The sequence below is a fragment of the Alosa alosa genome, chromosome 2 (genome assembly GCF_017589495.1).
Source record: "Alosa alosa isolate M-15738 ecotype Scorff River chromosome 2, AALO_Geno_1.1, whole genome shotgun sequence".
NCBI classification, from domain to species: domain Eukaryota; kingdom Metazoa; phylum Chordata; class Actinopteri; order Clupeiformes; family Clupeidae; genus Alosa; species Alosa alosa.
Window position 1 is genome coordinate 30640001 of NC_063190.1, and position 16473 is coordinate 30656473.

Here is a 16473-nt window from a genome sequence, read left to right on the forward strand (position 1 = left end):
TCTAGTTTAAATAGGGGCCCTATTATATCACACATAGCGTAAACTATGTTGACTGATGGGCCCCTTTAGATATCACAGGTGAATAACATAATTTGTGGCACATGATTGAGGGGCCCTATTATGACATATCACATAATGTAAGGTGTTATTTGAGGCCCCTTTCAGATATCAGGGGTGAATAACATAACCCGAGTTATATGGTTGAGGGGCCCTTTTATGACATATCATACTATTTGACTGAGGGGCCCTATTCAGATATCAGGGGTTGAGAACATAATAGCGACTGCAGAGCCCTTGGGCCCCTAGGATGGGCCAGGTAGGCCCGTTCAGTAATCCACCCCTGCTTGTGCATTAAAACCAGCTTTTTGAAACCAACTTCTTGGCACCTACTGTAAATAGCTGATGCTAACTACTGTAGCTGATGCTTCCTAGCCTTACCACTTGTCTCCCACAGTGCAACATTCTGCCATCACCTGCTCAAAGGTCGGCTGATGCACATATGTGACTCAACAGGCAACCTTTTGCAATCCAATGTTTATTGTGGACAGGGGTAGGTTTGGCCGCTATGACAGGTCTGTGGCCACCCAGGCCCATTATGATGCAGCGACAACTTCAGGGATCAGAATAGATTTGGAGTTGTAACTTTGTGGCATTTCCCAAATCATTGGACCATATTCTTAGGATGTGCACATAGCCTATGTGATGTTACAATTTCCATGAAACAACGATCCAAAGCACATCACATCTAAAGGGAAATCTGCAATAAGAATTGATTTATCACATATGGGGCTATTCCACCCACACATTTAAATAGGTAGGCCTACCTAGTAAGTTATGTGTGGTTAAACCATATGGTGATCAATGCATAGAATATGTATTTTGTTACAGTGTATCATTGTCTGGCAACAGCTATCATCTTTAACCCAAGTTAACTTCTACAACTGTAACATAACTTAACGTATTATGAGAGTGAGAATGATAGGCGTGTCACTGTCCAATGGTGTTTTTAAAACAACTGTGGTAAATCTCGAAGCTTTCTTGTAAACCAACCTTGACGTCGCGTGCGTTTTCATGACTATCACAAATATAAGCCAATGATAATGGAAGAGCAACCAACCTAACCAATGAACTCCGCAAATGTTGCGGTAGGGCGGGTTCATACACATATGGAACGACATAGGTTAGGTTGTTTGAAAGTTAATGGCTTGAGGGAAAGAGAATCGCTTCAGGAGAGTTTCGGGATTTTTCTGAAGTGAAGCTTGACTGTTCTCAAGCAATATAACCACGAAGAAAGTAATACGAATAAGTTACTTTTGACCAATACGTGTAATATCTAAATAACTATGCAGGATGCAGTAGCCGGGACAGCAATGATGACGGACGGCTTCGAGGACGAGATTGACTCGGTGACTCCTCGCTCCCCTGCTTTAGGGATGGGGGTTGGAGCTACAACAGGAGCCGGACTTGGGGCCCTTGGTATTGGCGCAGGAGGAAAGAAAGTCCGCTTCTTTGGTGAGGCAGGTGGGCCCACAGCAGATAGGATTGATTTTAAGCTCGCTGCAGCCGCAGTGCTATCATCTGGTCCTGGATCTGGCAGCGACGAAGATGAAGTATCTGAGGTAAGCTAGGTAGCTTGTAAGATAGCTAGCTTATGTTGGAATATGAGATTTTATGCTAACGTTAGCTAGCGTTAACATTGGCTAAACCACCCAAACCATACCGTCCTCCAAAATTGACAGGCGCGCTAAAGTTAGCGTAAACGTCATGTAGTTGTAGTGCTATCCGATGAAAATTCAGCCCAATTATTTTACGACACGTAGACTAACAACAAATATGCAGTGTACACAGTGGTTTCAGTGGTTTATTTTACTGACCCCACGACTTCTTATGTGTATCTTTAGAGCTAGTTATGGCTTCTTGGTTAGCCATTTAGCTTGTCATTTAGCAGCTAACAGTTAACGTTAACTCTGACGGCCTCGACTATGGCCTAGTAGCGTGAGAGGCTTACAAGCAAAGTTATGTCGCTTACCAGCTGGCTAATTGTTTATCTTAACTGACTGGTCAGCTGGGTTGCAGTGGTGATGCCTGACATGATGAAAGTCCTACCTAGCTTTGAGAGATTGTCAGTATTATTGAGAATGTTTTCTAGTTAGCTCATGCAAGCTAACATCTACGTGACAGCAGTTTTGGCCAATTCTTTCGCAATAATCTGTTTGGACAGATGTCTTAACATATAACATTAGTTATCTAATAAGTGGCATCAATCTTGACACCTAATATAACTTTACTTAACTAAAGGGACAGGTAAGTTGAGAGCCAGCTAACGTTACGTTTAGTTTATGTGAATAATATTAACGTTACTTCTCAACATCGTCTCAGGTTTCACCTCATTTTCACAACCAGCCTCCTTGACTATGTTAAAATAATATAGTGCAGTAGTTACATCTTTCTAGCAATGCTTATAGGGCCCTTTTTGATGTCCTCGTGATAGTAATGACTCTATCTAAAACTTAATTCTTTCCTAGTAGCAACAGGGGTTTAAATCGGAATGGAAGAGCGGTATATTTCAATGTTAATTTGGTGGAATGTTACTGTAGATGTAAACCCTTGAGACATAATTTGCACTGCTGTAACGTTGCCACCTAATTTAATGAATGTAAAGTTAAGGCTAAGACCTGAATTACTTGGGATGTCTGTTGCTGAGATATTTAGTGAAAAGCTGTAAGCAACACACCCTTCAATTATGTTGGTTGATGTTAAGTTCCCATTAATCAATGTGTGTCTGAACTGAACTGAAGGGTCAGTGTCAATTCTGTACATTTTTCTCTTTAACACGTGTATCTCCTAACTTTTGACTAATTAAGCACTAAAGGTTAAATTGTCGAACATAATCTAGGCATTTAAAGGCAGAATGTAATGTATATCTGGCACATCTTGCATCTTCAGAATTAACAAAAAAAGATAGCCCTTCGATTTACAAAAAAACAAGATTCCACATTTTTTGTGGTGTGTGTGTGTCTGTCTGTCTGTCTGTCTGTGTGTGTGTGTGTGTGTGTGTCTGTCTGTGTCTAATAGTTTTGTCAATTCTGTAGTTGCAAGTATTAGGCCTAGACCTACAAGCAGGTACTGCCAGCTGATTGGCGGACTGATGTCAGAGTTGAGAGTTCACATACAGACATAAGACACCCACTGTTTGTCCTCGTTCTGTTTGTGCGTCTTGCATGTGATTTCTCTGTTCACTGTCCAGAGGGCAGGGCTGTGTCTGTTGCCTTTTATAACCTCTAATGGGGAGGTTGCTCTCTCTGCTCCTGTTATTGGCATTTCGTTTGGAATTCAGAGGGGTGCTTTATTAAAGGCGGGTGAGTGCTGGACCTACTTCACAATCCAAGGTGAAGCCCATACCAAGAGGCTTTGTGTCTGCAGCTCTCCATGGCACTGCACTTTAGGGGACCCTGGTTATCCGATGGTCCCACTATTTCCTCGGGTTTTAAACCGTTCTTTGCAGCAAAAAACAAACAAACCTAAAAGAATGTGCAGATCTTGCCTGCAGCCACAAGGTTTTTTTTTTTTCTAGGGATTATGTGTGTACTGTACACTTCAAAACTTACTATAGTTTATTGCCCTGTCTTCTCAGATAAAGGAGAATGTGTGGAAATGGAAGAAGAGTTGTCTTGTCTCTTCGTCAGAAAGTGCTGGAGGTGCCCTCAAGTGATGTCACACAGTGATGTTACAAGCTTCTCTTGTGTAGCTTAGCCATTTCCCTTATAATTTTAAGGTTATAATTTTAGTGAGATCAGTATTTTTGAGAATATTCATTGGGCTACAGAAATTCATCATGTACCTTTAACTTGTACATGCACGTCTTGTCGGACAAAATTAATAAACACTGCTTGACGCAGTAATAGCCAGAAGCTCAAGAAAATAAAGGCAGTCCTTTATTTTGGACTGTACAGTGAGGGACTCCGCTGTCATTATTTTGATAATTACTACAACACTCGAAAGTACCATTGTTACAATTATGAAGTGCCATGAAGGCATTATTGCAGAAGGTATGCCGAATGGAGCAATGGCATTTGTGTTCTGCTGAACTGGACGCATAGCAGATATGTTGGATTGTGGATTTGCAAGTGTCATCATAGTGACATCTAGAATTCTACGAAAGCAGTGCAGATATTATCACCTTTTACTTGTCATGATTGCGTATTTGTGTGGTAAGCATTATGCTTTATTTAGTGGTCCTTAATAATGCTACAAAGTTTAATGACCAGTGAGAGTGAAATCAATCATTTTGATCTATCGATCAATCGATCACTACTGATCTAGTAGTCGGCACTAGTAGCAAATATTGTCTCTTCAGTTTTGGGGTATTCTTGAAGATGGGTTGTATCAATTAATGTTCTGATTCAGAACGCAAATGGGCAACAATGCACCAATGTAGAGCAGCAAACTTCTCATTAGTGTGTATTGAGTAATCTTATGTCTGGACTCAGTGGGATATTTCAAATGTGGCAAAATAGACCTAGTGAACAAATCCTTAGTCCTTCGAGCTGTCTCAGGTTTATCTCTTGGGCAGAAGAGTAAGGAATGTGGATGACGTGGTGGCCACACAAGAACACACATTGGTGGCCTGACCTGTTGCTCCAGTTGTATAGTAGGCTGAATACCTAGTGTATCGTTTTGAAACTACAGTCTGAAGGCATAGTCAGGTATTAAAGATTTGTGGGTGGCTTGCCCAGGATTTATACACACAGATAGCCCATAAGCATGCCCAGAAGTCAGGATTACACACCCCAGTGGCCCATCAGCAGCACACAGACAGAAGACAAAACTGTTTTCATCTACTAAAAGCAGGTAATTACAGATACAGAGAGGTTAAATTCCTTGTGTTGTAGGTAGGGATGTCCCACAGTAGCCAATCCATAACCAAGCCTATTTACCATCAACAACAAAATCGCCAACAGAGCACCCTTCATGAGCATTTCACTGGGTTATCAAGCAGGCACCTTCCTTCAACTGTGTTTCGTTGAAGTAGGCCCACGACATGTCCAGATGGTCTCAAAAGTCATGTCTGACCTCCCAGACCCACCCACTTTCACGCTGTGAAAGTGTTTTCTAACAACAAATTCTTCTGTCACTCACACTTTGTTGCTGCAGCCATTTATGATCCGATCAGCAACATAACCAGACAAACCCTTGATGCGGGGACCCACAAATACCCACAAGTTCTTCAGTCAATCCTCTTCATTGTTGTGGCTGTTTATGATACGACCAGTAACCTAACAAGACAAGCCTTTGATGTGGGCACCAACAAATGGCAATAAGTTCTTCAATAACATATTTGCATCTGAAGATATTTGCATGTCACATTATGGGATTCCAATGGCACAGAAAAGCACAGAAAGTACTGGATTAAAAAAGGACTTACAGTACAGAGCATCACTGAACATCAACAGTATATTTCCCAAGGCCTTCACTAGAGCACATGAAACAAGGTGCTGGTGGAGATTGGTCAACCCTCTAAGTGCCATATTTGTAGTGCGTCAGCTTTCACATGCAGTACAATAAAATCATAGCCTGGGTAACGTCAGACCTCATCTCATTGAGATGGGGTCTGGGAACTAGACATTAATTTTCTCGTATTTGAAACGTAGTTTACGAATGCCCAGAGCCGTTTATTGGGCGCTATGAATGTCTATCACATGCGTCTGTATGTAGCTCATAACGGCTTCGGTGTGTCGTCATCGTCTTGCTGCCCTCCCTCCGTTCTGTGATTGGTTCCTTCGTTGAGGTGAAAACGAAGTCCATAGAATCCAGGCTGCCTAGCAGCGTGAATAAAATCACGCGCATAAGGCGGCATGGAAAAAGCCCAGGCTAATAAAATCATATAAAAGGAACGACATTCTTTACTTCGCTATTTAAAACAAATGTACAGACGCAAGCAGCCTGTGATGCCTCCTAGGGGCCTTACTACGTGAAGAAGATATGCCATTTTTTTTCCACTGACATTTGTCTTGTGGACGTTTCTGTCGTGGACATTTCTGTTGTACATATGGGTCTGTTCAGTTTTCCTGTGCAGTAAACCCCGGGGTACCATGTGAAGTGGTTTTGTGTGTTTGACCCTCTCTTGGTTATTGCTGCCATTAGTCTGGCATCTTTAGTTATTCATGAGGGTGTTTGTGTGGGCTCTCGTCTTCTTGGCCAAACTCAACTTCCATTGCTCCCTGTGCGACGTTTCCTCACCTTGTGTGCTGGAATTTCAGGGAATGAAAGGTTGCCTGAAAATTCATGTGATGTCAAAAGGCGACTCTTCTTACTCAACTGTGCCACAGTTATTCCCTCAGTACATTTTTTTAACCTGCTATTGTCAAGTGTCCTCCCCTTTGTCCTGAGGTGACTAATCTCTCTCCATTCTGTTCCTCATCTCAAGATGTACGTATGTGTATACATACACACTCACACTCTCACACACACACACACACACACACACAGCCCTGACCCAACCCACACAGACCCAACCCACACAGACTGATGCTTCTCTGAGTTGAGTTGCAGAGACGTGCTCCCAGTCACAGCTGAGACTCAGCACATTGAAATGTCGCAGTATGCTTTTAATTACTCTCTCTCTCTCTCCTCTCTCCTCTCTCCTCTCTCTCTCTCTCTCTCTCTCTCTCTCTCTCTCTCTCTCTCTCTCTCTCTCTGCACATGTGTTTTCTGCTGACCACACCCTCTTGCGTTGCCTTGCCTTTTTGTTTTTCCCCTCTTTTGGGTCAGTCCTCCTGGCAAGGCGTCTAGTCTTTGCCGTTTGCCTCAGTCGCCTCTGGAACTGGGCTTGAAAAGACCACTCCTAGTAACTTCATCTCTGCGTTTCTGTTTTAGAAACCGCCACAGAGCTGAAGGAATGACTTCAGCCCCTATCAAAGCAGCTGGATGAGGGTACATGTGTGGATCGTTTCACCAAAAGCGTAGTATTAGTAGAACACAACCTCTTTGTCTTAGAAGTCTTTGTCTGTGTAGACGTGTTTGCCATTCTTTGCAACCGGTCATCAGGTTTTTGTTTACGGACACTGACAATGTGTCTTTTGAGTAATAACAGTGGCACTTTGCATACAGCAGGCCATTGATTAGTGAGCCTGTGGGATGTTGTATACATTGTCAGATATACTGTGTTGTTTGGTAAAGGTTCATGAATCAATGAATCTATGTGTTTGCTTCATGTTTACAGTAAACTTTTTAAAGGGTATATTCTTTGCAAGCACCAGTGAATATGAAAGTTGCTCCATTTAAACAGTCGCAGCAGTGATTACCAGAGGTGTTATCAGTGAGGCTGGTTATCCTGTTCTCTTCTCATAGCCCGTTATGGAGTTCCTTCAGTTTGGAACACCTAATTTGTTTCATCGCAAATCCTCCAGAAAGAAATGGGCCTATTGAAACACCTTTAAAATGGAAAAGGAGAAGACCCAAGGTCTAATTAGGACCAAGGAGCAGGACCGGAGCACACAAAGCTTTTCGCGATTTTTAATTAGTGCAAACCGACTAACGTTTCAACGCCCATATATCTTCTTCAGAGACCTTTAAAATGTACTCCAATAAATCAGTCTGGCCTAGCTGATATGTCAAGGACGGCTGCGGTAGTGTAGTGTATAATCATTCCTGGAACAGTAGGGGATAACCAATGTTACTTCCCTGTTAACTTCACAATGAAAAGTTATTCAAGAAGAAGTAGCATAATTCTGGTTTGTGTGGGCTAATTCAGACAAAGTAACTTTCTCAAGTAAAAGATGCATTTGTGAATATGAAGCAGTGATTGTTTTAAAAGGACACGTCATATTTGGTTTCAGTCATGCAGGAAGGTAGTGTTGAAATAGAATGTCCGTCAACAGTGGCTCACCAATTGACCTTATGACCTTAAAGACACAACACATTGACATCCTCACAATTAAAAATACTGGTAGTAATAGTCCTCCCGCAGCTGAGTGCGACCAGGTGGAGCTTGTTACGGGACGTCCTGCCCTGTTGCAGGCGATAAGGCAGGTGAATGGAGGTCAAGGTTACAGCGTGCACGCTAGGGAGAAGGAAAACGAGTGGGGTGGGGTGGGGTGGGGTGGGGTAGGGTGGGGTAGGGGGAACGACAGGGAAACCCGCTGATCAGCTCATCTCAGTGCTTACTGTAATTCCATTGAGGCTCAGAGGGCCTAAACACTGAGCCTGTGCGTAGCCTTGGCCCCAAGCTCAGCTCTCTGTGGCAAAGGGGGAAGGACTGCGAGTGCCAGATGAACTTTGCCACTGGTGCCCTCGTGTGTTAATTGTCCCTCTCTGCTTTAAAACCACAGTAAAGAGTAATGGGATAAAGCAAAGCTAGCCTGCGGCAACCCTGCAAACACCAACAGAACAACCACCCAGCTGGCACTGGTGGGAGCTTTCTAACCTGCTAACTGGTGTCTTTTGGCCACACACCTGGCAGTGTTGTGCTGTGAAAGCCTTTCTTACATTTTCTTGCCATGCTCCATCCCGGAACTCAGAAGGACATGGCGTGTGTTCTGGAGGGTCATTGGGAATGACCGTCTTTATCTGTCCGTCACGTGACCAATATAAATGTAGAGATGATTAAAAAACTATGTGCCTATGAGAGGTTTGTTTTACTTGTTCTGTTTGTGTTTTACTTGTTCTGTAGCCATAGTGAAGCCAACTTTGAAAAATGATCAGGTCAGGTGTTCTTATTGAGATTTAGGGACATGGAGCCTAATACTGAGCCAACACTGAGCATACGAATTAATAAATGTGAATGAACTTAATGAACAAAATGCACTGTGAAGGCGCCCAGAGCAAATATATGATTACTTCCTCTTTCCTGTTTCACACAGACACAAAAATGGGCTACTGTGAATGACCATGTCTGTTCTAAACTCTGTGGTGTGTTCGTAGCTCAGCCTGATTGAAAATGTTGCAGCACAGTTGTGTAGCAACCATATTGACATTTTTTTTTAAATTTGCAAACAGGTGGAATCATTTCTTTTGGAGCAGGAAGACCTGGATAACCCTGTGCTAAAGACGGCCTCAGAACTGCTCCTGTCCAGTGCTGCAGACAACCTGGACCTGCGGAGAGTGGACCCCGAAACACAGGCCCGCCTGGAGGCCCTGCTGGAGGCAGCAGGTGTGTGTGTGTGTGTGTGTGGGGGGATGGGGGATGGGGTCACCACACTTTCATCACTTGTTTACAGTTTGTAGTTTACCTGCCATTATAACGGTAGACACCGCGATTCTGCTGAAATGTTTATTAGTATCTAAGCTCAGCAACCAATCAAACTGCATACTTACCTTGTGTGCTCCTGAAGCAATACTGATTGGCTTGGCCAGAGCAATTTTGTTTCCTATTTTCAGAGCCAAGGCTGTGGATGAACTTCAGAGTTATTTGTTTTATTTTAAGCGCAAACACAGACCAGACAGCTAGAGTAATTTGTGGAATTTGGCAAAAAAAAAAAATATAGAAATGGATTAGAATAGCAGCCTCTACGTTTTAATATGATTTATTTACTTTTCCAACTGAAATCAGTTCAACTTTACTTTACACTCCATTCATAATAATGGTTGCTGGGCTGAAACTCTTTCTCTGTAACCATTTTAACATTTTAAGAGAGAGTTTGTTAGCTTTTGGGTCAAGAATTTTACACTAAACATAATTTCTTCTATGCTAAACACAAGAAATTGTTTGGCGCAAGGCTTTGATGGTTGAACTGTAGGAATTTAGACAATAACAGTGGAATGTGTAGCAGTGGTTTATGAAGATTATTCTACGCTAGAGTGCAGTACGTCACAATGAGGACTGCTGTTATTAGCAAAAAAGTGCATGTTACTGCCATTGTCATGGAAGAAGTTAATATGAAGCTATTGGTGCCTGTCTTTGCCTGGGATTTAGATGCATTTGTTGTAGCTGCATTTTAACTCGTAGATGTATAGAGTTTTTGGCTTGCACATGCTCATAAACCTTGAGCAGTAAGGCTCAACATACCATAGGCTGCACCCAGAGATACAGATGGGGGCAGCTGTGGCCTACTGGTTAGCGCTTCAGACCGGTAGGCCACGGCTGAAGTGCTCTTGAGCAAGGCACCTAACCCCTCACTGCTCCCCGAGCGCCGCTGTTGTTGCAGGCAGCTCACTGCGCCACGGATTATTGTGTGCTTCACCTCACTGTGTGTTTCACTAATTCACGGATTGGGATAAATGCAGACCAAATTTCCCTCACGGGATCAAAAGAGTATATATACTTATACTTATAGATACGTTTATTGTACACACATCCTGTTGCGTCCTTACCGATGCTTTATTGTGTTAACGATCTAGTGTTGCGTGTCGAGAGCACAGCTTATCTTTTGGGGTCACATTGTATCAGCATGAACCCTATAAAAGCAACAAACACAACAGCTGTCAGAGTTATAATGGACTGTAAGTGACAAGGTATTGTACCAGTGGCTGTGGTTTGTTGTATGTTTTTGTAACTAAGCTGTCTATGAGTTTTTCATTGAGTAAACAGTATAACTACTCAAAACTAGTTTTCCTCTCTGGACTTGTATAATGTCACCGCTATCCCATAGGGCCAGGTTTACGCTAGGCCTACTTCTCCACCCTGCCTCAGGTTGTGTGCGGCTCTGAAGGCGGTGCAGCGTAAGCTAGTTGAGTGTGTTTTAGTCAGGTTGCCATGCCTGGTGCCGCTCTGCTCTGCGCTGCGCTGTGCTGGTGAACTGGTATGAGCAGGCCCGGTCCCCTGAGCTGCTGCTGGTTAGCCCGCAGGAGAACCATGGGGGAGATTAACAGCAACAAAGGATTTCCATGCAGCAGCAACAGCTCCCTTCATGACTCAGCAATGGCCTTTAGTACACTCTGTGTGTGTTTGTGCATGTGTGTGTGTGTAAGTGTGTTCAGACTTTTAGTAAGAGTGTGTGTTATGAGTTTGACAGGTTTTTTTGGGGGGGGGCAGAGGCAGTATGGCATAATTAGGGCTTTTGTACATGTGTGTGTTACTGTGTGAAGGCCTGTCTTTGGGTCTGCCTTTTGTCTGGTCTGACTGTATGCCTCTTTGTGCTGAAGTGAGAGAGTTGTGTGGGCCACCAAATCATGTGAAAGCAAGCCTTTTGAAACTCTTCAAATAGCCCTTCCATCTACCATCAAGTTCACCATGTTTGTCATCCTTCACTATTGAATCTGTTTTCTGCAGTGGGCCTTTAGCTTTCATACTGTAAATGCTTCATCCACAGCGGTTCCTAGTCTACTTTGCTGTTTGCTGTCAGCCTAATCTTGGTAACTTTTAACTTCCTAGGATGACTGCAAGGAAGCCCATAAGCGATTGATCAATTGCCTTTTTACTTTAAATATTTATTATGGAGAAAAAAACCCATATGTGTTCAATCAGAAAATGTAAAAGTTCCTCTTAAGCTCAGTTGGGCATATAATTAGGCTAAAATCCTTGAGGGTGTCGTCGTATATTCACTAAATCCAGAAACATGTGAAATATTTATGTTTGAGCTTCTGTACACAGCACAGACATATTTGCATATTGAGGTGTGCGAGAGACATTTCACCGGTCTGGTACACAGACTCTTTCAGACTCGTAACCTTAATATGACTCCCCCTGAAACTTTTCAAGACGATTTGGCCCAGAATAATTCATTAATATTCAATCTAGCTCTCCGCATTCTCAAATGTGTTGAGTCTCCACCTGGGCTAAAGGCAGTATGCTTCTTATGCTTCATCTGAAGGTTCCCAAAACAGATTGAATAAGCATCATCCCTTTTCTGGACTTCCGGGCATCCATGAAATTATTCTTTATCTCCATTATTCACCATAAAACATGCGTTTTAAAAACTGGAAACAGACACTTGACATACGCTGTCTCACTCCATATATGTTTGGCTCTAAGTTAGTGAGTAGCATTGTGGACTCAACTCGCTGTGCCTGTACTTAAGGAATCTCTTGTCTAATATACTGTATGTACAAACTGGGACTTGTGCTACATGATACTGTGCCAATGGTGACCATTTTATGACCTTTGCCTCTCTCTCTGTGTGTGTGTGTGTGTGTGTGGATGATTCAGGCCTCGCTGAACAGTCCAATGCCGACGGTAAAGCCTTCGCCGATCCCGAGGTGCTGCGCCAGCTGACCTCGTCAGTGAGCTGCGCTCTGGACGAAGCAGCTGCCGCTCTCACACGAATGAGGGCCGAGAACACACTCAACGCCAGCCAAGCAGACAAGTAGGCATCCTCTCCTTTTCCTGCCTGCACATACACACATGTCCATGTCAATTTATTTATAGCACATATTTAATAACCACCGCAGTTGACCAAAGTGCTCTACAGTCAGTATGTACATGAATCCACTCATCCAAGTTGAACTGTATAATAGTGTGAACATCTAGGCCATAACTCAAAGTTTTAACATGCTGGAATATAATTGCACTAGTGCCTATTGTTGGTGCATTCATTAGTGTTATTTTGAGTGTTACTGCACAATTTAGGTTCATCCATAGTTCAAGTTGCAATGCCATGGATTTAATTGTCAGGTGAAAACACTGCAAATTGTCTTGGTAGGTTAGCACTATTTTATTCATTGTAGCCTGATTATTGCATGGCTTTCAACACAAGGTCAACAATTGCATGCAAATATGCAAATTTTAGAAGATGCCAAAATTTGTATGGGTATTGTAACATGTCTGATTTGCTGAACTACATCTCTGATGTCCTGAAGCGCACACAGCAGTTGCACTTGCACAGTCGCCGTAATTGTAGCAGTCTGGTTATTTTTAGCCGTAGCCTGGCCGAGGCGTGCTCTGACGGAGACGTCAATGCCGTGCGCAAGCTGCTGGACGAGGGCCGAAGCGTCAACGAGCACACGGAGGAAGGAGAAAGCCTGCTGTGCCTGGCCTGCTCGGCCGGCTACTACGAACTCGCCCAGGTACACCTGTCAGAGGCCGCCTTTTCCAAAGCACTCACTGACCCCTCCCCAGAACATCCCCCACCCTCACCCCAAAGTACAGTTGTATAAGCAGCAGTAGCAGCTATGCATGCACGCACACTGTGAAGAAAGCTGTCTGTGGTTTTTAGATTTTGAACTGCACTGCACTGAACAAGTACCTGTGCACATTTTAATAAAGGTGATTTTTAGAAGTTAAAACCTACAAATGCTTTCCCATCACAGTTGAAATTGTATATTAAGTATATTGTGTGTATGAATGAATGATACAATTTAAGTGGAACATGATAAAATTATGTGAAATGGCACATTCATGTTTTTGTCCCTGGGTGTCTCTTCTGCAGGTCTTATTGGCCATGCACGCCAATGTGGAGGACCGAGGCATTAAGGGGGACATCACACCTCTAATGGGAGCAGCCAGTGGCGGTTACGTGGACATAGTCAAACTGCTACTGGTACACGGAGCTGATGTCAACGCACAATCCTCCACAGGTAGAGAACACACACACACTCATCACAGACCCATCATCCAGCACAGCTGGAGTTAATAGGGGAATATGGCCACTTCTAATAATGCTCTTTAAGTTGGCTGGAATATTTTTGCTTGTAAAGTATAGAACCTGCTGTACTTTGTTGACTAGAAGCAGAGCGAGATTGAGAGAGCACTGTTTCTTGACCAGAATATTTCTTTATATCAATTGGGGCATAAAACAAGTATTAGTATTAGTTTTTACCTTAAATTAATTATCTGGAACAGAGACAGTTGTATTTGATCGATCAAAAGCCACCCTAAAGCATCTCACCGGTCACATGGTGAAGTGGTTCTGCCGCATTCCTCAGTGCTCTCCCCTTAACCCCCATCCAACCCCCCCCCCGTGCCCCAGGCAACACAGCCCTGACGTACGCATGTGCGGGAGGCTTCCTGGACGTGGTCAAGGTGCTGCTGAAGGAAGGCGCCAACATCGAGGACCACAATGAGAACGGACACACTCCCCTGATGGAGGCGGCCAGTGCCGGTCACGTCGAGGTCGCCCGCGTGCTCCTGGAATACGGCGCCGGCATCAACACACACTCCAATGAGTTCAAGGAGAGCGCGCTCACGCTGGCCTGCTACAAAGGTACCGTACCTAACCCCTGACACATTTGCATTGTGACGTGGTAGGTAGAGTGTAACCCGAGCGGCACCTGAGTCATTGTTTGCCCTGCTACGCCCCTCCCTCTACAGGACACCTGGAAATGGTGCACTTCCTGCTCGAGGCTGGAGCTGATCAGGAACACAAGACAGATGAAATGCACACGGCCCTCATGGAGGCCTGTATGGTGAGGAAGCACCCACACGCTCACAGCAGACAGGCTTTTACCTGCAGAAAAATCAATACGCTCTATTTTAATCCTTCAATTGGATCTACTCTGTATTGGGGGCCTTACTATGGAATATGAATGTTTTATGAGTCGTTTTTTTTTTTTTTTTTTTTTTTTGTAAGGCTCTTAAAAGAGGATATACGAGTCTCATAATCACTTAAACTATAACACACTCGAGGGAAGCCCAAGAACTCCGTAGACGCAATGGCGGGAAGTGTTTGGTTGTGTGAGTCAGTGCTGAACCGTGTCCCCTGGCTCTCTTGTCTTCTCTCCTTTCATTTCCTCTTCTCTCCTCTCCTGTCTTCTCCTCTGCTTTCCTCTCTCCTTGTCTCCTCTGCTTTCCTCTCTCCTTGTCTCCTCTGCTTTGCTCTCCTGCCGTCTAGGACGGGCACGTGGAGGTGGCGCGTCTGCTGTTGGACAGCGGCGCTCAGGTGAACATGCCCGCCGACTCGTTCGAGTCGCCACTGACGCTGGCGGCGTGCGGCGGCCACGTGGAGCTGGCAGCCCTGCTCATCGAGCGCGGCGCCAACCTGGAGGAGGTCAACGACGAAGGCTACACGCCCCTCATGGAGGCGGCACGCGAAGGCCACGAAGAGATGGTGGCCCTGCTCCTGGCTCAGGGTGAGGAGGATGCCGCCTGACCTCAGGGTCAATTTAGTTGGGCCAAGGCTGTCCTTAGGATATTAATGAAGAGAAAATCCCCTCTGCTTGACTTGACTTGAGGAACTAGGCTGTGGGTGGGTGTGTGGATACTAGTCGAGTAAAGCCACTCAGAGGTTCGACTGTGTGATGTGATCTTGATTGACACTCTTCTGAAAGCATTAAACTTAATGAGTAGGCTGGAGAGGCCTGTAGAGTAGCGATGGGAACCCTTCTGATCTCTCTTCTGCTGCCCGGCCAACAGGAGCCAACATCAACGCCCAGACGGAGGAGACGCAGGAGACGGCCCTGACGCTGGCCTGCTGTGGGGGCTTCCTGGAGGTGGCCGACTTCCTCATCAAGGCGGGAGCTGACATCGAGCTGGGCTGCTCCACGCCGCTGATGGAGGCTGCGCAGGAGGGACACCTGGAGCTGGTGAAATACTTGCTGGCAGCAGGTACTGCAGAGCTGCCACCTCTCATTCAGTCAAATGGTTTAGATGCATTAGGTTGTAGGTCCTGTTGGTTGATACATTAGTGCATTAGGTGGTACGTCTGAACTACTCTGCTCTATTAGACATTGATGAACAAGTAAGAACCTCTGATGCTAGTTGTGCGAATAGAACACAGCCCCAATTTACAGTCACTCTTAAGGCAATTCTAGCCAGAATATTGGTACATCCTAATGTATTACCTGGTTTGTGGTCTCTGCTCTATACCCTGTAAGGACTAGCAGATAATTTTATTAGCAGCGAAATTATTTCAAAATCAAGGCCTGAACCTTACAAGTACTGGTTTTAAATCGGTTTACATTGACTTTTTAAAAAATTCAACATTGTTTTGCCAACAGATTAAAAAGTAATTAATCATTCACACAAACAAACATTTTTCAAATCAGTCATCCATCCCTGGTCCCTAAGCCTATTCTGAGTGATGTATTTTCTGTGCAGGAGCCAACGTGCACGCCACCACTGCGACAGGTGACACGGCCCTCACATATGCGTGTGAGAATGGACACACCGATGTGGCTGACGTGCTGCTCCAGACAGGCGCTGACCTGGTGAGTCCCCCTTTCCCAGGCACACAGCTATTTGACTAATTAACCTTACGTCAGTGTCATGACTGTCCGCTCATCACTTCATCCCAAGATGGATAGCCTGTTATGATCGACTGTGATATGCATGATATCCAGGAACATTAATATCTGCTACAGAAGCTGTCTTTATGGAGAATTTTGGGCTACAGGGCTGTTGCTTCCCCGCTATTTGCTGGTCTTACTGAGTGCTGTCATGTCCGTCCCACAGGAGCACGAGTCCGAGGGAGGCAGAACTCCGCTAATGAAAGCAGCGCGAGCAGGACACCTGTGCACTGTCCAGTTCCTGATCAGCAAAGGTGCGTCTGTGGCCTGCTAACCTACTGAAACACTTCGCTCAGCTGAGCTGTTCTTTCTTGGTGTGCTGCGCAGGAGGACGCAGCTGTTTGTGTGTGTGTCCTGGTTACTCATGCCCGTGTG

General features: G+C 44.6%; 1 protein-coding gene across 7 annotated transcripts in view; it reads left to right on the forward strand.

Moving 5' to 3' along the window:
• The first annotated feature begins 1181 nt into the window (after window positions 1-1181).
• The window catches only part of ankhd1 (ankyrin repeat and KH domain containing 1), a 38038-nt gene continuing 22746 nt past the window's right edge, over window positions 1182-16473 (forward strand). For 5 of the 7 annotated variants that reach the window (XM_048237985.1, XM_048237988.1, XM_048237986.1 and 2 more), the window contains exons 1-11: window positions 1182-1619; window positions 8998-9151; window positions 12086-12242; window positions 12780-12942; window positions 13305-13452; window positions 13845-14078; window positions 14186-14280; window positions 14706-14943; window positions 15227-15418; window positions 15911-16020; window positions 16265-16352. In XM_048237985.1, coding sequence (XP_048093942.1) covers window positions 1344-1619; window positions 8998-9151; window positions 12086-12242; window positions 12780-12942; window positions 13305-13452; window positions 13845-14078; window positions 14186-14280; window positions 14706-14943; window positions 15227-15418; window positions 15911-16020; window positions 16265-16352 — 1855 coding nt within the window. In that variant the 5' untranslated portion in view covers window positions 1182-1343. The remainder of the gene's footprint in view (window positions 1620-8997; window positions 9152-12085; window positions 12243-12779; window positions 12943-13304; window positions 13453-13844; window positions 14079-14185; window positions 14281-14705; window positions 14944-15226; window positions 15419-15910; window positions 16021-16264; window positions 16353-16473) is intronic. The other 2 variants (XM_048237989.1, XM_048237992.1) reach the window with 1 other exon arrangement.